The sequence below is a fragment of the Electrophorus electricus genome, chromosome 3 (genome assembly GCF_013358815.1).
Source record: "Electrophorus electricus isolate fEleEle1 chromosome 3, fEleEle1.pri, whole genome shotgun sequence".
NCBI lineage: Eukaryota > Metazoa > Chordata > Actinopteri > Gymnotiformes > Gymnotidae > Electrophorus > Electrophorus electricus.
Window position 1 is genome coordinate 15,650,245 of NC_049537.1, and position 23,011 is coordinate 15,673,255.

General features: G+C 41.3%; 1 protein-coding gene across 5 annotated transcripts in view; it reads left to right on the forward strand.

Moving 5' to 3' along the window:
- The window catches only part of cntn4 (contactin 4), a 105,916-nt gene that overhangs the window by 23,199 nt on the left and 59,706 nt on the right, over window positions 1–23,011 (forward strand). For all 5 annotated transcript variants that reach the window (XM_027005015.2, XM_027005011.2, XM_027005010.2 and 2 more), the window contains exons 3-5: window positions 4,045–4,177; window positions 9,635–9,810; window positions 21,543–21,638. In XM_027005015.2, coding sequence (XP_026860816.2) covers window positions 4,045–4,177; window positions 9,635–9,810; window positions 21,543–21,638 — 405 coding nt within the window. The remainder of the gene's footprint in view (window positions 1–4,044; window positions 4,178–9,634; window positions 9,811–21,542; window positions 21,639–23,011) is intronic.

Genomic DNA, 23,011 nt, shown 5'->3' on the forward strand with positions numbered 1-23,011 from the left:
GTTGATGGCAGTATTAGCAGGAGCCAGGCTGCTTGTTGATGAAAGGCAAGACTGTATCTGAGTAACAGAAGTCTATGCTGCTCCAGGTGGACACACCTGGCCTATCTCGGGGGATGCAATTACTCTTTGTGCTGCTGGATGAAGGCACACTTGTCCCCAGCCTACCATGCTGGCAAACCCCTGCTAATTGGTGATGTCAGCGATTTACTGCCAGACCTGCTCCACCCTCCATCCACCCCCCCCCCCCCCCAACCCACTATACTTGCACCACACTTTTTTTGTCCTGTTTTGTTTTTCTTAGAATTCGGAATCCACTTTGTTTAGTTTTTTTGCTTGTGCTTGCTCGACGCATATTCCTTAGACCTCAAGTGCATGCATATCGGTAAATGTTTTATTCATGCAATCAAGCGAATCAGTCTTCGTTGCTGCCTCCCTTTCCCCTTCTCTCTCTCTCTCTCTCTCTCTCTCTCTCTCTCTCTCTCTCTCTCACTCTCTGTGTCATTCTCTCTGTCCTTATCTTTATCTTTCCCTCTATCTCTCTCTCTCGCTCTCTGGTCGTATTCACAGCACGATCTAGCTAAATGAGAGCAGTTTGGTGTTTCGAAAGGTGCAGTTTAGGAGCCCCTCTGATTCACTAGCTGTGGGAAGATGCACGGCACAGACATAAGATGCTCTTGTCACACATACAAAAGGGGAAAAAACAACACCGAAATAGGTCAGTGGCTGCTGCATTTGCATTCTTATCTCGAGACACCACCACATCCTTTCTTTCTCTCTTTTTTTTTTTTATGGGTGAGCAGCATTAATTGTTAGGCTGGGACATTGAGCTGATCAACACACACGTGTGGGAGGTGGAAACAGGAGGTGTTCCTTTGCAGCAGTGAACAGACACTCTGTCCCAGAGGATGCGCCGCACCTGCTTGAGAATAATTGCACTGACTCTGTCATTTAACTTCCCTCCAAAGATCTTAGCTTTAATTAAAACTTTGCCATGCTCCTCTCTCGCGGCAGCCCTAAATAATGGGGCTGATCGGGCTTCTGGAAGTTTCCATAGAGTGCCCCTTGACTCTACTGGAAAGCATGCGTGTTTTCAGTTTGTGGTTCAGCGTTGCCAAGGAGCATGGTATGATGCAAGCTTTGTCAAATGTTTCTCAGGATATATATATATATATATATATATATATATATATATATATATATATATATATATATATATATATATATATATATATTTTTTAATTATTATTTTTTTTGTGTGTGTGTGTGTGTGTGTGTGTGTGTGTGTGTGCACGCACACGGTTGTGTGGGTGTGTATTTGTGTGTATCTGTTCACTCCAGAGGTTCCCATTCTCTTAAATACACCTGCTCAACTGTAATATTTTTTCTTTAACTTTTAGCATATTCTAGATTAAGTGCAAGAATGTACTGGCTTTAATGCACTAGGCTATTCATCATGACAGACAAGCATCTGTGAAACAATTCAGACTTAATGCCTTCGTTTTTAATCTAGCAGCTCTGCCTCATACGTCGTAAATGTCAACGATGCCATTATGTCAGCCGGGTATGTATTTTCTGAGCATCAGATCCACAGTAGTTTCCTCCATCCTCAGGGGTAAAGCACCCCAAGCAGCGTGGAGATTCTGCACCTTGGACACAGCAGCAGCAGGCTGTCATATCACGGGGGGAAATTAGTGGAAGTAGAGCAGGGCTGGGATGACACACGTGTCTGATGGAAAGAGAACCAAACAAGCCCAATTACAGCAGCTGAGGTTTTCCAGAGCAGGCAGCCAGAGCTACGAGGCTCAACCCGGCTCCCCACATTCTCTTCCTTTTGCTTTGCCATCACGGACGACCTCGATGTTGAAAAACCTTCCTCGCTTGTTTGCTGACACTGGGAGGAGACAAGTGCACACACACACACACACACAAAACACACATGCACACACTTTAAGACCACACTCAATTCAACTGCTCCATGCATCTTACCTGCTGAAACGTTGCAAAGTGACTCGTGGAATATATTTGCATCTTCTTCAGCATAAATACTATCAACATCTGTTTATCAGGGAGAGATGAATCACTTGAAATGGAATACATATAAACAGTATCCATGACATTCATTTGATAGCTCGTGAGGAATCAAATAAATGTCTTCATAAATCTAATTTATAGAAGTCTTGAAAGATGCTATAAATCTGATGCCACTCAAACAGCTTTGAGTTCTATGACTGTAGCCTTATGTAATTTTCTTCCATGAAATAATAACAGCAGAAATAGTGAATAAACAAACTTAACAGCTAACAGTGAGAGTTCATCAAACAAAAGAGACTAGATTAATCAGAGATGCTGATAATCCAGATTTTAATTGATTTTCTGACAATTAGGATTAAGGTGCCTACTGTTGTCAGTGAACATAATAACTAGCTGTGCTTCTAGCATGGATTACACATTACAAATCTTAAAAAAAAGGCTAGTTAGCATTTACTATCTTTTTAAGTGAGAATAACTGGAAATGTTTTTTAAAAAATGCACCTAGTTTCAGATTTAATTTCAGATTTAATTTCAGATTTACTTATTGTATCTTCCTCTTTTAACATTCAGACACATTTTTTACTTCAGAAACTCCATCAGAGTTTTTGCTGGCATACATTGGAAATTGTTGTTAATTGCCTCTTTATTCCTTCCATGCAAGCATCAATAGTTGCCCCATACTCTGCAGTTAGAAAAGGTTGCTGGGGGATGAGCATGAATCGAAAATGTTGCGCACATGTGGTTCATACACAAAAGCAGCTTCTAGAAAATTGTTAATGATTTTCACTTCTGGATTTTTCCCTAATCCCCCCCACCCCCACCCCCCCCGTGGCTTGGTTAAACAATGCGCCAGGATAACGTAAATTGCTGGGGTGGCTTTCTTAACTCTATGTGTTTTCTTTAACTTTTAGCATATTCTAGATTAAGTGCTTGTGCTCTTATTGTATGGAACTCAAATCAGTGGCACTGGGGGGTTGGACTGCAAACGCCTGGCTTGTACTGCTCGAGAGGCCACCGGCTGACCTTCAGAGGGCTTCACACCGCTTAAACAAGTCCCAAAGTGAGACTGGCTTTGAGACTCATTTTGCATGTTGGATTCACACCAGTTGAATCCGGCTCCTACTGGGAAACCACTCGGCTTTGCCCAAATGACCTTGACAGAGTCCTACAAAGTCACATGGCATCAGTTTAAATGTTTAAAGTAGGGTTACTATGGAGGTTACATGTTAAATGAGGTACAACATGATGAATTTTGCTTGTGTAGGTGTTTGCTTTAAAGGTGTTTTTTGACTCAAAAATAGTTGCATTGTTAATTATAGATTCAAAGTGGTAGGGGCAAGCAAGTATTATGCAAATGAGAGCATGTGAGTGGGTTAGTCATCTTTACAATCGTGGGCAAACTATTGCTTTAATTTTCAAAATCATTGTAGCTGAAGGAGGCCAATTTGAAGTAGCTACCGACCAGTCTATGCAGAGGCATTAGACTGTATTCACGCCAGCAGTGTAGACACTGGTCTCGCAATGCCTGCCCATTAAAAGTCTTTAGATCAGCATTTTCCTGTGCTGCAGTGGAGAAATCTCTTCAGTGTGTCATTTCAGACAGAGGCCTGAGAAAGAGCAGTAAACCACAGTTCTAATTGCCCACACTTTGCCCACAACACTACTGCTCCTCTAACATTGGCTAAAAATGCCTCTCAAGATGACAAAAAACAGATGACAGCACAAGCCCAAACTGTTGTTCAGTATAAATGCACAGCGATCCTATTACCCTCTAAATAGCTTCTGAAGTTGCATCTCTGTCCCCCAACGATCCCTTTCTGTTGCCACAATCGTAGTGGCAAGCGGAATTAATTGATATGTTTTGTCTCCTTGTGGTTTCTTCCCTCTAATGGTTTACTAGTGTTGGCCTGTTCAAAGCCAATTACTAATTGCTTGTTTTGTAAGCAGGTCGGCTGTCGGTAAGAGGAATTCACTGATCGTGTCTCTTTCTTTCTCTCTTGCTTGCTTGGACAGCGGACAGTGTGCTGCAAAGTCCCGTTTTCACCAAGCAGCCGGGCAGCATTGTTTTCCCGGTGGACTCTATGGAGAAGGGCCGTGAGGTGGTGTTTAGCTGCGAGGCTCAAGGACAACCCACACCTTTTTATAGGTGAGCTATCCACCTCCAGTGCAACTTTCACTACCATCGCGCAACAGTGAACCCATTAACACCATACACATGATAAAATGATAATATATAAATTATATATATATATATATATATATATATATATATATATATATATATATATATATATATATATATATATATAAATGGGGTTTTTTACATTTAAACTTTTTTTTTCTTTTTTTTCGAAATTGTAGTAGTAAACAAGGTTTCTCTGGAAACGTAGTGTAGTTCACTACAATTTTGAACATCTCTACATCCCTTGCTACCTGGAGTATATGTATATAGGTATGTACATACACAATCAAAAGTTCCTAGGGAAGGAGCTTAAAAGTTCTTATTTTCATTATTTGTTAAGACTGTTTATTTGGTAGAAATGAAGTCAGGCCCCTTACGGTTGTTCCCCAGTCATCCCAGGAAAGAACATGTCTAACAAATAACCTCACTTTGTAATTATATAATCCCATTACACACAAGTCCTTTTGGCATTGAGGACCAAAATGCTCTGATTTTAAAAATGAAAAGAAGTAAATTAGATAATTAAAGAAGTAAAGAACATTTGAACTCTCGCAATTACTTGTCTTCCTAAATTCTAATAAATAGGCCATGCTGCAAAGACTGGCTTGTATGTACACTATGTACTGTAGAACTTCGCAAAAGTGCAACCCCAATTCTTGACCACAAGCTTCATTAGTTTATCAATAGCCAAGTATGTTATATCTGAGCCAAGTGCCAGGTATGGATCAATTGGGATTCTTCTCACTGCGGCAACTGAGGGGCGCTTTGGCCCGACAGGTCCATTTACTCCCCGAGGATGGAGCTAGCCTAATGGACGAGCTAATAAGCTGCTTCCTGCTTCCTGTCAACTTGGCTGAATCATCTGGATATGTGGTGAATGCCTTCCTGCAGGCTGCTCCAAAGTCCATCACATTCAAAAGTCATTAAACTGATAGCCGCTGCGCTATGCCTGCTGCACTCATTATTGTGCCATAAGATAGCTGAAGAATCTAACCTGTCCTCAATCCCGAGAATCACGTTTCTGCAGTCATTTTAAAAGAATGCAGACAAGCCTGGAGGTATATAAAACCTGGGTTTCGTAGCTTTTGAATATAGACAGCAGGTGTGTCTCTCTGTTTGTAAGGGGTTTGAGGTAGGGACATGTTACACAGAGGATTTAAGATTAACCGTCTCCTCTCTGAAGCCAGATGGCTTTGTAATGCTGCGTAATGTTTGTTTGAACATGGTCACATGAAGCAGGTGCTGAGTAAATGAAGTGACCCAGCTGCGGTGTGTTGCTTGCTCTGATTACACTCAATCCTACGGTAGTACTTGTTGCCTTCAGACATATTCACAGAGCATGGAACATCGTAGCAAGTTTCTTGGCAATGCTAACTTCCCTAAATCACCTTATATCCTTCCCAGCTAATCAACATCGTGATACTGCTGCTGTCACTACACCACACGCCCGAGTGCCACAGGGCACAGAACAGGATGCAGCAGCATAACATGTAACAAGTAACAAGTGAGAATTCTGACTAAAGGGGCAGTAATAATAAGGGGCAGTCACAGTGAGAACAGTCAACAAAAACAACACAAGCACGTGGTGGGCCATACCATGTGTTGTTTTGGAAGGGTTTCACAAAAATATAACGTGTTATATTAAAACTAGTCACTCTAGGCTGTAGATATTTTTTAACACTGGTGATGCTACTGTGTGTGTGTGTGTGTGTGTGTGTGTGTGTATTTGTGTGTAGAAAAGTAAACTCGCTTTTGCTTTTCTGTTCACAAAAAATTCCATTCATTTAACAACAATCTAACTAGGTTATTCATTGAACCTAATAATGGCTAAACATACTCATTTGTGTTTTATGACATGAAATCCTGGTTCTTTTAAAAGCATATCAGCCCCCTGCCTAACCTGTGGCCACATAAGGCTTTTATTCCATCTCCATTAAAGCTATGAATGACAAACACTTAAGTACAGAGACACTGGTGAGTCTATAAGATCTTAACTTGTCTGATTATTTCTGAACCTGCTCAGGCAACTGAAATGCAAACTACCATCTTTCCAACATTTAATGAAAAACTCCATCTCTTTAGGTTACAGCAGGGAAGGTCATGTAATTGAAGTTTAACAACTTAATATAAATTACAGCTGCAAGACTTCTCTTATGGAGATGGTCTCTCCTTCCACGATCCTGATATTTTTATGATAGCCTCTCCTTCCCTTTTGAAGCAGTTTTTACCTCACCACATGAATATTATTTAAAGAAATTCAGAAGAAAGATGCTGGTTATTCTTGAGTCACCTGACGACGAATGTTACAGTGGTGCCGACTTATATTACAGTGACTGAAACTGGTTACGTTTCTCTTCTCTTCTCTTCTCTTCTCTTCTCTTCTCTTCTCTTCTCTTCTCTTCTCTTCTCTTCTCTTCTCTTCTCTTTCCTGATTAAATCAAACCAAATACTCTGTCCTAGCACCGGCAACGCCTTGTCTGACAATGCATCTCTAGTGATGAATTGTTGCTAATACAAAACACACTGAGTGAAAATTGTGCAGGGATTGAATTTGAAAACGTGTCATAAAAAATGTAGGAGGCAAAGGGAAAAAAGTCACATATAGTGAATTTCTTGCTATCTGGGAGAAGAGCAGAGTGTTGAGCACCAGGCAGTCAAATCTGGATTTACAGGGATTGGATTTAGATTCACAAGTACACATTGTGTATCTGGTTCTCTGTTGCAGCCAGCCAAGCCCTCTGATGCTGTTGGATGCAGTTATGTATTCTACTCCCAGGATCTTAAAAGCTAAATTTGCACTGACTACTCCCAACCACAGACAGCCTTTTTAAATCCTCTTCACCCCAACTGTTGACCAACTGGCTTGGCTTGTGGCTTGTGGCTAGTCTTTTGAAGTCCAGTCATGGGACATCCATTCCAGCACTGTAAGCGGTTCTGCTATAAACTCTCGCATCAACTCTTTGAGGTTTTTATGTCACTGTCCAGCTCACAATCCTTTGCTCTGCTCTTTTGCATTTTTCCCAATGCATTAACACACCATAGAGGGTTGGCAGTTATCCTAGAAGGGTGGTGGATGGTGGGGGTTATAATACTGATCCATGCATTGCAGTGCTCCCTGGCACTCTAACTGAGAGACGGTGCTAGAATCAGTAGCTTGACGCAGTTCCTCTAGGCTTGCATTTTCCACCCTGCTTCTAGAGAACTGCCCCCCAGCTGTATTTGGTTTTATTCCTGACACAGTTCACTTTAGTATTCAGATTCCCTGAAGAGCATGATAAGTTGGGTTGTTTGTGTTCGATTGCAGTTGAAGCTGAACCTCCAAAGAAGAGAGTTCTCCGGCAGCAGATATCCTTTTCTACAGCCAGAATTCATTGTAATAATGGAACTAGTAACACACTTTCATAACTGTGATGTTTCATGTACTTTAGCAGAGCTTAGAATTACAAATGGTCCTATAGAGTAACAAATATGACACTAGCAAATAGTTATTGCTTCTTAAAACCATCATAGAAACCAAAACTCTTATAAACATTATAAGCATGTGTTGTCACTCAATGGTTATCATTTAATCCTGGTCACATCTATATCATTATACATTTATAACTTGGCTATAGTCTCTATATCCAATTTTTAATGGACTAGTTTCACATTTGTATCTGTTTGTGTTATATCAAATGAGCTCAGTCAAGAGTTTCAGGCAATCAGAAATCAGAGAGAGATCTTTGGAGAGATCTTTGTTTTATAAATTGATCTGTCTTGTTGTGGGTGATTCGAATGGTTCACTTCACGGTGTGTCCCAAGGTGCTCAGAGTGATCAGCTTTGACAGTTTACATCGGAAAGGGAAATAATTTAGAAGAGACAGGAAACTGGAGAACTGCACAGTTAACTAAGACCTTCCATATATATGCAGAAATATTCACTTGATTTTCATGAATATGAAAAATATGAATGGAATGAATCAAGAGCCAGTAATTTGATCAGGGACCCTTCACTTCATGACACCTCTATTGTCTAAGTAGCCTACAGCCACAGTGGCACTATATAAGGTTTGCATTGTTATCAGATAATATCAGAATGTGCTAAAATGTTTGTCATGCTTACAACCTTACTTTTGGAAGAAACCTATCAAATCATAACACTGGCAATACAAAGATTACTTTGATACCGTAGTGTTTGGTTTTAATAAGTCTCCAGAGATAGACTGGAGGAAACAGAATAGCTTCAGAGTAAACCTAGTTTTGAATCAGATTATGCACTGAATTGGGATTGTTTATTAGAAATATAGGACTAAGCTTAATTAGTTTCCAGAAAGTCACTTCAGTGTGTTAGACTACAGCACCCACAATGTGCCAATATGTGGATTGTATCTTTGCGTGTGCAAATGACTGAACACCAACATTGGGTTGACGCTGTTTTTGTTTAGGTAAATGTGAAGAATCTGTGCACATCAAACATTCAAATAGGAAACACAGTGTTTACTTGATACATATGATATTTGAAGGACTAAGAATGTTTATACTAACAAATTTATTTTGAGTGACATAGGTCACTCTTTCCCTGTTAAAAACAGTAAATTGATGTACATTCGAACACAACATCAGAATTTCAAAATGCCAGTCTTCATTAATCATTATAACTCAGTTTTCTGTGTCACTTGGGGCGAAGAAGAAAAAAAGAGGCATTTTGAAACAGAAGATTTACACTCGAATAATGAGTTATAGCTCTAGAACAGGCACCCTGGAATTTAGCGATATTGATTTCTGGGCCTTGTTTGCTCTAAAAAGACTGTATGGAGAAAGACTGGAAAATCAGCTGCCATCAAAAATGAATTACATCCTTCAGTGATCACATTCCTACAATGATCACCTAGCCCTCTGTAGAACACAGGCTTTCTGAATACTCACTGTGGCTATTAGTTTTAATTGTTCCTCTGCCATGATTAAGCCCCACTTTGATGCTGTTTGACTGGGCATCAAACAAGATGGATGGTCGTAAGGTTGTTTTTTTTTCTTTTTGGACAATGCAGGTTCTGACTTGGTGAAGCAATATCAGGTATCTAAATGCTGGGTTTCTACTAGTATATCATTTCTTTATTTCCATAATGTAAATACTTAGCATGTTGACATGAACAGGTCACTAAAGGAATGCTTTACCGAACACAGTCAAAATACCACATGTGAAATGTTAATGACACTTAAATATGATTAAAACATGGGGATCGGTTAGCATAACCTCATTTACTTAATGTTACCTCTCCGGTCCTATCTTTTGCTACTAGCATTGTCAGCTATTTTTTTGTCTAGCCCTTCTACTTTTACTTCTACATCCAAAATACAACACCATAATGCAATTGGTTTAAAAGGCTACAGTTTTAAATATATCTGACGAGAGCGCTCTGTCTCTGTTTTGTGCTCTCTTAGGTGGAAGCTCAATGGAACCATCGTTGAGCCTAAGCCCGGCTCACACTACAGCCTCTCTGGGGGCAACCTCCGTATCAGCCAGCTGAACAAAGACCAGGACGCCGGGACCTACCAGTGCCTCGCCTCCAATGCCTTTGGGACTGTCGTCAGTCGTGAGGCTAGCCTAACCTTTGCATGTGAGAACCCATGTGCTTGCCCCACTATCACAGTCTGGATCAGTTGGTGAAGGGGGGATGGGAGGTGGGAGGGAGTTGGGGTTGGTGGAGGTTGGCTGTAGGCATAGGGGGGTCACGGTCAAAGCAGTTGTGACATAGACGATGTGTCAGTTGGTATGCAAGTGTGCTGATAAAGCCATCAAAATATAGTAGGATATGTATACCTACTGGCAAGTCTGTCTCTCTCTCTGTTTTGTTCTCTCTCTGTCTTTCTCACTTTCTTTCTCTTGCTTTCTCTATCTATCTATCTATCTATCTATCTATCTATCTATCTATCTATCTATCTATCTATCTATCTATCTGGCTCTCTTTTTCTTTATAGTGGAGGGCAAAGTCAAATTCCTGCGCAGAACATAGACTCTGAAAAAAAAAGCTAAAAATATGACAGCAGCATTGTTTCTCCATCAACACTACCATCAGCTTTGACTCTAATGCATCGATGACTCGAGTCTAATAGCCGAAGAAGCCTGATCTTCAGTCCTTCAGAATGTCTGGCTGAGTAAAAGGCCAAGCAAAATGAAGCCAAATGATTACTGTGCTGTGATCTTGGCAGCTTCCCTCTAAGTGATCACCTACAGTCCTCCTCTTCCACCCACTTCCACCCATTAGGGAGTGGCACCTTTTTCACTCTCTAGTCAGCCAACCCATCCTACCTGACAGCAGAAGACAGCAGAAGACAGGTGGCCCTCCCAGGTTGAATTTTGAATCCCTATGTCAACAGCCAGTCTATTTATTTGTTTATTCCCCTGTTGGACTGAAGACGATGATGCCCATGTGTAGGAACAGTCATGTTCTTCATGTTCTCTATGGTGGCATGAGGTGGCTTAGGGCGACAGGGAGGTGGTGGGCAGTTTGTTGGCAGGTTCGCTGTCACATGAAGATGATTGGCTGAAAGATCCATCAATCGCCCAGACTCCTGACCTTACACAGGCTCAGGCTGTCGTGGCAAGGAGGGAGCACGTGCCTTCGCCTGCCTGTCATCCATCTTCTTTATTACCCATGCTATATCTTAATTAACTCTGCAGTGTGGTGGAGCAGTGAAGGTTCAAGAGAATCATTTAAAGGGCTGCCGATGTTATGAGACGGGAGATTTTCTGATTCACCAGTTAATGCGGGGGAACATGGCTGAGAGACAAGCATGCGTGGGATCCCATCCACTTGTGGTGCATGGTGTAAATTCAGAAGGGCGGAGTCGATTCTCAGGTCATGTGCTGTGCTAGCGTGAGCCGACTGACTAGTGGTTCTGTAATGTGGCTTTTTGCCAAACAAGACTAAAACTGCGCTATACAAACTGGAATTGACTGATTTTATCCCCAAACACACTCATAAAAAATCACAAGGAGTACAGCTTTTAATGGTCAGTTCACTTATTCATTTTTATATTTTGAGTGGTTCAGTGTAAAATGTTGTCAAAAACATTTATTGAAAGCTTTCTTTGGCATGCAATTACATTTGATTATTCTAATACCCTTCTGGGCTTTAGAAACAGCAGCAAAAAGGGTTATAATCAATGAGATGTTTCGGCTGTCCTTCAAGGAGGTACAGTTGTGTATTCCCCCCCAGCTGCCCTCTGCCCCACCCCTTTCTTCCTATTCACTATGGCTAGTCTGATTGCACAGATATTGAACAGCTTGCATAGGAAATGAGAAGAATTGTCATCAGCAGAGCACACTGTGTCTGAATGTGGTAATTGAGTTCTGGGGTTCAGCGAGGTGTTTTAATTAAAGCACCACTGATAGAGAGAGAACCACACACAGTGCCATAATCGTGTTTCATATTTGTCATTATCTTCTGTGAAGCTCCATTTGAATTATTATATTTCTCTGGGTTCAGCTATCCAGTTCGGACTTGTTTTATTTATATTCCAAGTTAAAGCCTATAGTTATCAAAAGTACTAACAAATAGTGTAGTTTGGATCTCAGCTTTTTACTTATTAAAGATGATAAAGAGTTCAGTAGACTTTTAATTGTCATAAAAATGATTTCCAACTCCCCATGATCATCTTTTGTCTTCCAGTTTTACTAGATCCTTTTATGCACACCCACATCTATTACATACTTGAAATACGCAAGTCATGATTATTAAATTATTTGCTCCATTCATCATGACTTTTCTGTACTGAGAAATCAGTGGTTTATTAGCATAATCAGTTTTATCATCGCTAAGGTTCACTGTAATGGCCAAATAACAATAAATATTTCATAACAAGAAACAGATTCAAGAGCTACATAATGCATTTGAATGTCAATGTTTTTAATCATGCTGATAGTATTAATATAGCAATAAGTCATGTCTATGATCAATAAACAGCTGTCATCCTCATACGTTCACTTAAACTTGAAATTTATTTTTGCTTGGTGGGGGCTGGGAGCCTGTAAAGAGGAGGTTCAAGCAGGATGCGGGGACGAGTTGCAGACACAAGAACATACGTATCATATAACACTTAGCATGCAGGCTAACGGGGTTAAACGGGGAAAACGATAGACTTTTATATATGTATGCTAATGACACAATGAGGAGCAGGTGTGAGACACAGGGACGGTGTGGCCACTTTGACGAACACACATTCACACACACAGAGGTGTTCAGGGGGAGGGGCCATGACAGAGCCCCTCCCCAACGGTGCGACTCCATGCGCACCAGCCTATCGGGCTGCAGCCCCGAGACCAACGCCAAATGGCGAGGCCAGAGGACAGAACGACCTGACACGGGTCAGCGTGAGCAAGACAGATGGGGGAAGGACAGACACCAAGATGACAACAGATACAGGGACGGACACACTAACAGGCACAAGCACAGACACCAAAGGGGACAAAAGGACTAGTACAAACAACGTGACGAGGACAGACACAGTGACTGGGATGGTTACATTATTTAACAAGTTAACGAGTCCAAATAAGCCGGCGAGAGCCCCGGGCTGTTACCCAGTTGTCAGCTGGGTTGCAGTCCAACCCGCCTGTGGGGAATTGCCCCTCGCCAATTTGGGGGCGGCAACCTTTGCTGTCCCGCCACAGGGGGCGCACCAGCCACCTTGCCTGTCTCTGGAGTGGGCACTGGTATTGCCTTCTTCTTGCCTCTATGAGGCTTCAGTACGGGTGAAAGAGTTCGGGGCTGTGTGCCCTAGCGAAGGGAGTTCTCTCCTTGAACGAGGCTCCCTCTAGGTGTTTCGTGCTGGCTGGCTTGCTTGTACCTAGGTGATACCTCCTAGGCGGAGTCTTGGGCCACCTCTTAGGTGCCAGAGGCTCGTCATTCTCTGAGACGACAGACCGAGCGTCACTGTCCGCGAGAGAATCCCCATGGAGGACCTGCTCCACCTCCATCGGTGGATCCGCATAATCGGACCCCATGTCCGACCACAGACTGACATCTCCACAGTCATCACAGTCCTTATGGTCGTCCATGTAGAGGTCATAGGACCCAGCGGAGTCCACTTCCAAGTGCCGGTTCTCGTAGTCCGGCTGATCTCTGTAGGACTCAGCAGAGTCCGACCCCAGACCATAATCAAGATCCTCCCCAAAATCGTCCAGTGGGTTCCTCTCCTGTTGTGGACATCTGGAGTGAGGCCAGGATGAGTGAGGGTCTTTCCGCAGGATAACAGGAGTCTACGGAGTCCGACTCAGAGTACTGGACATCATTGTACCAGTCCCGGTGGCCAGACGCGGTTCTGTACGACTCCCCAGCATCCGCAGAAGGACCACACTCACCTGGACTGCTCTCCCCTACTGTGGGAGTCAGGAGTGTCCCCAAGAACATGGAGGGTTTCCCTGCGAGGGCTGTGGGAGGGCGTTTACTTCCCTTCTTAGCCTTCTTTTTCTTTCCTTTCCCAGGCATCCTTCACCGGTCAGTGTTTCTGTAACGAGGCGGTTCAAGCAGGATGTGGGGACGAGTTGCAGACACAAGAACATACATTTATTTGCACACGTAACATATAGCACTTAACACATAGGCTAACGGGTTAAACACCGACAACACAAACATATAAACGATAGACTTTTATACATGTAAGCTAATGACACAATGAGGAGCAGGTGTGAGACATAGGGAGGGCGTGGCCACTTTGAAAAACACACACATACACACACACACACACACACAGAGGCATTCGGGGGGAGGGGCCATATCGTGACAGAGCCATACAATGTGTGAAGGTGATACCAAGGTTACACACGTGAAAAGGCCATAATCACATACCGCTGCTGCAGAAGCATAAAGGCATAAAAAAAGGAAAAAGTTCCCCTATCTGGGAGTACTCCTTTGTGAAGCATTAGATGTGATGCCAACAGGAGTGAAGTAAGTCAAATGGCATGTCCTAAAGAAATGGCGGTTTAAGCAGGTTCCTTTTAAGCTGTGGGGGTTCCTAAGCCTGGGGAAAGCAGAAAAGGAAGCGTGAGAGTCCGCAGTCTCATGAACCATCAAACATTCAAGCACGGCCACGTCATTTGCAAGTGCACCTGTGAACCATGCAAAGACGAGACCAGTACCACCTAAACCAACTCTCTCTCTCTCTCTCTCTCTCTCTCTCTCTCTCTATATATATATATATACACACACACACACACAGGGCCTTGAAAAAGTATTCATACCACTTGAACTTTTTCACATTTTTTCATGTTACACATACAAACTTAAATTTATTTTATTGGGATTTTATGTGATAAACGAACACAAAGTAGCAAGTAATTGTGAAGTGAAAAGAAAATGATATGTGGTTTTCAAATGTTTTAATAAATAAAAAATTGGAAAGTATAGCATGCATTTGTATTTTGCCCCCCTGACTGTGGGACCACCTTTTGCTGCAATTACAGCTGCAAGTCTTTTGGGGTATGTCTCTACCAGCTTTGCACATCTACAGGCTGAAATGTTTGCCCATTCTTCTTTGCAAAATGGCTCAAACTCAGTCAGATTGGATGGAGAGCATCTGTGAACAGCAATTTTCAAGTCTTGCCACAGATTCTCAATGGGATTTAGGTCTGGACTTTGACTGGGCCATTCTAACACATGAAGGTGCTTTGATCTAAACCATTCCATTGTAGCTCACCTTCCAGCAGGGGGGGAAAATACAAATGCACGCTACACTTTCCAGTTTTTTATTTATAAAAAATTTGAAAACCACGTATCATTTTCTTTTGACTTCACAATTAATTGGTACTTAGTGTTCGTTTATCACATAAAATCCCAATAAAATACAATTAAGTTTGTAGGTGCAACATGAAAAAATGTGGAAAAGTTCACAGGGTATGAATACTTTTTCAAGGCCCTGTGTGTGTGTGTATGTGTGTGTGTGTGTGTGTGTGTGTGTGTGTGTGTGTGTGTATATATATATATATATATATATATATATATATATATATATATACACACTTAGAATTAAAAATGACTGGATAGTATGAGGTATAGATAGGTACGGATGAGATCAGAGCTAGAAGCAGATCTGGTGTTAGGTGTAGTTATCTGGTTTACAAGGGAAAATACACTGCGTGTTTGACAGTGCGTTTCACCCTGCCATCTTCTAAAAAAAAGTCTTCATCATGCAATCTTGAGTGCCAAGAAAGCGATCTGTTTCATTGTTCCTGGCCAGCTAGATGGATTGCCTTTCCTCTAAACGGAATGAGTTCTGTGAAAGAACGGACTCCCTCCTCTTCTTTGCATATGTGATCTTCCATGGGTGGTGCTTGCTTGGCCTGAATCACTTGTCTTTATGGAGGGATGACAGCTCACTTGAATGGTGATAAATTGTTCCAGTATTTAATGACTGCTAATGGTAATAGGACATGTTATTCAGATTAATTTAGATTGACGTATGTGTTGTCATCAGTTTTGCCTGATGTTTGGGGGGGACTGCAGGATTGTTTTTTATTACTGTTGGGGTGTTTTGCAGTTAGATGGTCAGAGAGTGGATTTGGTGCTAGATTCGGGATGAAGATAAGTGATAGCAGATAGAAGGTAAGTGATAGCAACTGTGTAGGGCTGGAGAACATGTCAAAGAATAGTGGCGACGTTAAGGCGATATGCATTTAAGATTGGTGTTAGGCAAGAATGGGGAAAACATCATGATTTGCCACTAAAGAAGCCTCAGCCAAGCTAGTCAGAGACAAATGAAAGAATGATACATCCATTTTTACAGGGTTACTGTTAGGATTAATAATGAGCAAAACATCAGCTAAAAGCACATAATTTTACTGGTACAAGGATAATTTTGCCTCACGATTTTGGCACAACTAACCTTACTCGTAATGCAAAAAAATAAACAAAACAAAATTCAGTCCTGGCTTATTGCACTTATATTGTATTTGTTATAATCTCCAGTCCACAAACAGCTCTTAGCATTCTGACAGCTAAGATGGTAGCCTTGTAGTGCATACGGGTCTACAGAAAGGAATAACAGAAAGAGTGGCAGCTCTTTCTTCCCGCCCTTTTTCTCCCTCGGTTGTTTGAAAGGTGCGTTTTGCTCAGATTCCCCACCGAGGACAACTCTCGCCCAACAGTACTCCATTTGCTCCTTTTTTTGGGGACATGGGGAAGAAAAGATGGGACCATTTTTGATACACACCTTGATGCGATTGTATCACTAGGCTGGTAAGCTCCTCCCCCGATGGTGATGGCAAGCCCCGCGGCTGTCCTGTTCAAAACGGCCATGTGCATCCTCTCACAAACCCACAAATCACAACAGCCTTTTCATCTCCCTCCAAAATATCCTCCCAAAAAGATTGTTCTTTTTTGGGGGGTGCGGGGGGGGGGGGGGGGGTGGAGAGTATTGGGGAATTAATTCAATACCTTAGATGTTGAATGCGTTTGTCCACTTTGTTCTCGTGGGCTCTCAATTTTCTGACTTCTGTGAGGCTTTTATCTAACATCCTGTCCTGCGCCACACATGAAAGTGCCACTCCAGGCCTTTGTTGCCAGTCTGTCCTCGCCCAGATTGGACCCAATAGGCCAGCGATCTCGCGTGCGCAAGTGCCAGGATCGTGTGGGGTTGCTGGGCTCGTGCTTGCTCAAACGAATGGGTCGGGTTTCTAACTAAAACAAAAAAAAAAGAAAAGGGCAAAAATAAAAGTGAATGAGGTATTGATCGGAAATAAGCAAAAAAGAGAAACCCACCAAATTTATGTTACAGGTGGTTGTACTCAAAGCCCTGTCTTTTATATTTATATTTTTATGCACTACTGAATCCTTCCTAGCTGCTTGCCAGTTATGATGGTCATATTCTGTAACATGTGACTCACCATCAGCTGAGTGAATGAAAACCAATTTACAGATTTTACTGGTTAGGAAATGAACAATTTTGCCTGTTTTGCCTGATCTTGCTCTTTTTAGTATGAAATTTTAATATAGCTCCTTTTTAATGTTCCTTTTAAATGAATGTATTTTCTAGACAGTTGTGAATATATAGGAATAGTGAGAGCAAAGATTTAGCTTAGTAAAAGCTTTAGCCCTTTTTGTGCACAGGAGGTTGATATATCTTCCGCCCTTATCCATCTGAGAGCCCTCATTAGAGAATCACCAAATAAGTGTGATTTCCACAGGTCTCTGATGTGATGCATTTAAAGCCTTGCAGCTCTAAATCTTCAGTCAGCAGATTGAAGTAGTAAGAGATAGCAAGAAGCCGAATTCAAGGATTCCTACATAAGCTTTCTAAAATCAGTCCCTATGACTTATAGCTCACATAAGATCATCTGCCTGAAGGCTTTTTCACTGCATAAAAAAAAAATAAATAAATAAAAAAAAGATTTAGCATCTATTTGAAGAGGGTTACTCTACTTTTTACACAGGACAGAATCTAAAACCGACTGCCTTAAAAAACAACAGGGAAGAAATAGAAATGCAGACTAATTTTAGCAAAACAGTAGGCCTTTTTACCAATACCAGTGCCAAATATGGGAAACTAGATAATCACATCATGACAGTGTGTGATTTTGGAACATATTCGAGTGTACCTTCCAATGGTGACAGAGAGCTCTCTCTCTCTCTCTCTCTCTCTCTCTCCCTCTCTCTCTCTCTCTCTCTCTCTCTCTCTCTCTCTCTCTCTCTCTCTCCCTCTCTCTCTCTCTCTCTCTCTCTCTCTGTGTTTGTCTTTCTTTCTTTTTCAATTTTTCTTAAATCACACCTTACATAAATATTTTGTAATTCTTCAAACAGAAAGTATATTACCTAAAAACATAGCTTAGAAAACTTCTCACAGAAATTCTTTGCTTCAATAACCAGCCTGTCTAGACACGTTTTAATTAAGGTCTTATTACACACCTTAATACACTGTGTGTATTATTACACACAGTCAGCATTGGGATAGGTATATTAAGTGCCAACAGCATGTTAAAAGAAACACTGGACAAAGAAAACCATCACTATTTTTTAATTTGGAGCTCCTCATTATGAAGAACAGTGTCGTGCTTTAAATTTCACTCAGCAAAGCATTCAGTCAGCTCGTTGCCCTCTTATTACCTGCTGATTAGGCGGTACATTGCAGATACTCTGCAGATGTGTGTAAGCAGTGAAATACATCAGACAAGCACGAGCAGCCTCCGGAAACCCCAGGGTGTAGGAACCATTTACGAGAATAAGAACTTGTGTGTCGACGGGTTAAAGAAGCATAACGGCATGTAATTGAGTACAAATGAGGTTTTTTGTTAAATATACTTCAGTGAAAGTTTTATGTGACTTGGAAGTTCATGTAACTTAGTGCTATTTTGGTTTTTGCTTTTCCATGCTGTTGAGGTTGCTACAGACATGGTATTTATTTGGCACATTTATTTTTCAAGCCATGAAGTGTATTTGTTTAGTTATTTGACAATGTTCAACAATGGCTCGCTAATTTATTTTTAGTTCTGCTCAAAGAACTTTAAATGCAACCTGTTTATTACAGATTTGGATGGACCGTGGCTGCAAATCCCACATTAAGCTTTTAAAAAAGTGAATTTCTTTTCTTAATATGCTGGCAGTGCCGCGGTTTGCTGTTAAATCAAAGTGGCTCCCAAGGTTTAAGAGAGAGATTTACATTTTACATAATAATTAAGGCAAAGCCACTTAATAGACTTGTTCTGTGGCCAACATGACATTTATTAGCTGACCTTATAGCACTCTTCATAAATCAATGACCTCTGTAGTTCTGCATTTAATTCTGGCCCTGGAGCGGAACCAATCAGAAGTCTGCGTCGAGAGAGGAGGATGATAGCTAGACTGAGGGAGACTTAGCATCGATTTAGCTTGCAAAGAGCCCCTTCATCCATGCTCCAGTGCTCCAGGTGACATCACCGAGTCAGGCATATTGGAAGGGAGTTTAATGAGAGCTAATTCTTCTGATAGGGCATTATATGTTCTTAGAATTTCAGTGCCTGGGTGACTTTTGTCTCAACATTACATATAATGCCTCAGGTGCTGACAGTGAATAAGGGTGTTTGACACAAAATAATTATTACTGTGATTTAGATAATGATAGTTGGAGAAGCGAAGCTGCCTTTTATTGGTTGCCTTTGAACCATTCAAGTTAAGTTAGGCTTTTGAAACTTTGAGGTCCATTTTTTTCAGCTGGAAAACCAGGAACATACCTCATCAAGATCAAAGGCTTTAAAGACACTGATGACACCGTTTGTGTCTCTGAGCCATGATTTGCAAACAGGACGCCATTACACACATTTAGCCCTCCTTTTTACACACACCCTCCTTTTTCAGATAAGAACTTTACCCTAAACAGTAGTGGGAGGGAGCTAAACAACTTCTACTTTGACTGCGTTTCACCTAATCAAGAACAGGGGTTGTGGAGGGGTTGTGGAATGTAGCAGCCTCTGTACAAAGCCCACCTGAGACATCACAGGCCACTCAACCATAGGATATCTAACTCCACAAATTGCCATCCTCCAACATTCTACGCCCTGTGGTCCCACGAGTCAAAACCAGGACTCCTAGGCATGTTATTGTTTTCCATCAGTTGTCAAAAACTAAATTAGTTCCAGAGGAAGAGGTAATTTCAGCTTCTGAAGTATTTTTGGAATGGCTTTGTGGTGGATGCCGGTGAACCCATGTAGAATAGAACAGAAAGGCAGCGTGATAACTAGGGGAGACATTAAAGCCATTGATGTGTGACTTATGCTGGGCAGAATTCTGCCATTGCCATGGCGGTATGCAGTGGATCGCTCATCTGCTTGGGGCCTGTTATTGATTCCACCTTTGGATAATCAGTCTGTTGAATCCCATAAAACTGCACATGAGAAAGAGTTTCATTTTTTATGTTTGAGGATGAGAATTGTTTTAGATCATGCACAAGCTGGAGGCTTTTTTGCAACTTTTGAGTGATTCTATCTATCTATCTATCTATCTATCTATCTATCTATCTATCTATCTATCTATCTATCTATTTTATTCGGTCCATCAGCTCAATGCACCAGCAAGTTACTGCATCTATCACATGCTAATTTAGGTGTGTAAGAGTGGGGACAGCTCTGAAATGCTCAGTGGCAGGTGCCCTAGTGCTGCAGCTCAGTAGCACCATTTAGCCGAGTGTCTCATTCGGTTTTTGTTTGTTTTTCCCACTATGATAGATCCAGTTCATATATCTTATGCATCGTGATTAAGGTTTGTTTCTCAAAAGCATCAGAAACAAACACAAGATTTTTGTCGCAACAGCAGAATGTTGTGTGCATTTAGCAAAGTGCTTTCCTACTGCAGTATCTTTTAGAATTTCTTTTTTTTTCCTTTTTGGTTTTTGAATGGGTTTTTGTTTTGGATTGTTTTATTTTTTTCCTTTTTGGTTTCAGAATTGTTTTTTGGTTTTTTTTCCTTTTATCTTTTGGAATTTTTTTTTTCCCTTTCTCCAAAGGAGAATATGTGCATCATCTTAGAGCACAGTAAATCTTAAATCATAGTTGATTTAAGCCACATCTCTGTATGGTAGCCTTATCAACAAACTCAGATCCAAACAGTCATCTAACTCTCTTTTAATTATATCTGTCAATGGAATATTGCACTGAAATACGCAAATGTACCTAATAATGGATGAAATAATACATTTCAAAAAAGTGTCGGGTATGCAAACAAGATTCATGGCTTTCATTTACTGACAGCATTTTTGAATTGTGTCCTTTTAATCTGAGTCATCTAGACATCCGTCATTGGTTTCTTCACAGATTGCATCATTTGAGTATTCAAATTCAGCCACATTACATTCAGGCAGCAGGATATCATAAGATACGCTAAGCAGTGGACTTGCCAAAGGGAGTCTTTGACTGCTTCCACCCACTTTAACCAAAATGCTCAAACTCTGAGGCTGAGCCAGCAGGAGGTTTGAGTCTTCTGCATAAACACATATGATGGGTAGTGGTACAGCCACCGAATGAGCTAAAGGCTGTTTATACAGTCTCTCCGCACTGAAGTCCCAACTCTGGCAGAGCAACAACACAGCTCTAAAAATCTACACTGCCTCAAAATACAAGAACAGACTGCTAATTCTATGTTTTGTATGCTTTTGTATAAGCTTTGGGTTAGTACATCAATCAGTAAAATGTATTATCTGTTTCTTGCTTACTGTCTTGCTTACTGTCTTTTTTTATGTCTCTTTTTCCATCTACCTCTGTCTCTTTCTGTTTCTGTCTCTGTTTCTGTCTTTCCTCTCTCTCTCTCACTCTCACACTCTCACACACACATATAAAACCTAGTGAATTATTCATGAATTTCATTGTTTGTGTGTTTTTTCTTTTCCCTAGACTTAGAAAACTTCAAGACTCACCGGAGAAGTGCAGTGTCTGTGAGGGAGGGACAGGGGGTGGTGCTTCTCTGTGGGCCACCTCCCCACTCTGGAGGTTAGTGCCTTGAAGTCCAATTAACTGGGTGTCTCTTTTTTGCCTCTCCTGTTTCTATTATTTCTATATATCTTTTTTTTTTTAATGTTTTAGGCTTTCCCACTTTTATCTTTCTTCAGAGGTTGGGAAACTGGTTCTATTAAATTTGTTCAGATTTTATGAGAGGAATCAAAAGGAACAGCTGTCAACCCTTTCCCCAGCCCAACTGTTTTTCTTTATTTCCTCCCACAACCCAATGATAACTACACAAATATAAAGCTATGATATCTCCTAGCTTCCCTTCCCAGTGCTGTGTTGCCTCAGTAGCAGATGATATGCTCCAATTTGAATCTCTCAGTCCCTCTCCCAGCGAGTGCGGGCATGTCCTGTGTACCTCCAGAGACTTTGGGTGTTTATGTGCGAGCTACTTTCTCCTGTCCATCTCCACACACTGACAGCCAGCATCCTGCACTATATTCAATACAGCATAAACATCATAGAAGCTTTCTGAGCAGCTGTATTCCTATGCTGTCTTACTGTAACACCCACAGCCAAATTCTCTCTCTACCTCCCAAGCTGAAGTCTTCATTAACGTTGCCATATCAACGTAATAGCCCATATAAATTAATCCGGCAGTATGCGGCATGTGTTTTAGCAGCTTATTAATGGTGTTGGCAGTGATGCTTATCAAAAAATTCTTTTCTGCAGCAAAAAAGGCATATTGATGCCTGGCAGAACTCTGTTTTGGAGCCTTTATTAATTGACAGTTGCAGCAGTTTTATTTGAGAATTTCAAATCTCTGGTCTGGTCTGGCAGATCAGGAACAGCTGCACCACCACCACCACCACCACCACCACCACCACCAAACTCCACAACATCTAAAGTAAAACTTGTTTGGCGAATATTCTGCGCACCTTTCTCAACACTATATTTACCAAGAGCTCAAAATGCAGCAAACAATATGTTTTTTTGCCTTCAGGGGTTGGGATCCATTAATACGATTAAAGAAGTTGCCTTAATTATTTCTCTTGTGCTTGTGTAGAGCAGAGTCATGGCACAAAGAGGAATACAAAATGCTATTCCAGTTCTCAGCAAAAATTTGGCAGGAATAATTAAGCAGAACAATATATCAGATGGGTAGGAAAAGCCAGAGACTGGGGTATGGAAGTAGTTGGTGCAAGACACTTCAGTCAGACAAAAAGAGAGCAGTCAGTGAGAAGCAGAGCTGAGATACAAGTATGTGTAACAAAGCCTGTATCGTCCCTTTAGAAAGCCTCCCTTTCTCAAGGTCTGCCTGTTTTTTTTTTCTTTTTTCTCTTTCTGCGCCGTGATTATATGAGTTACCACACACTTTTGTCTGACCTCAAGACGGGTCAAATCACATTCACATTCCA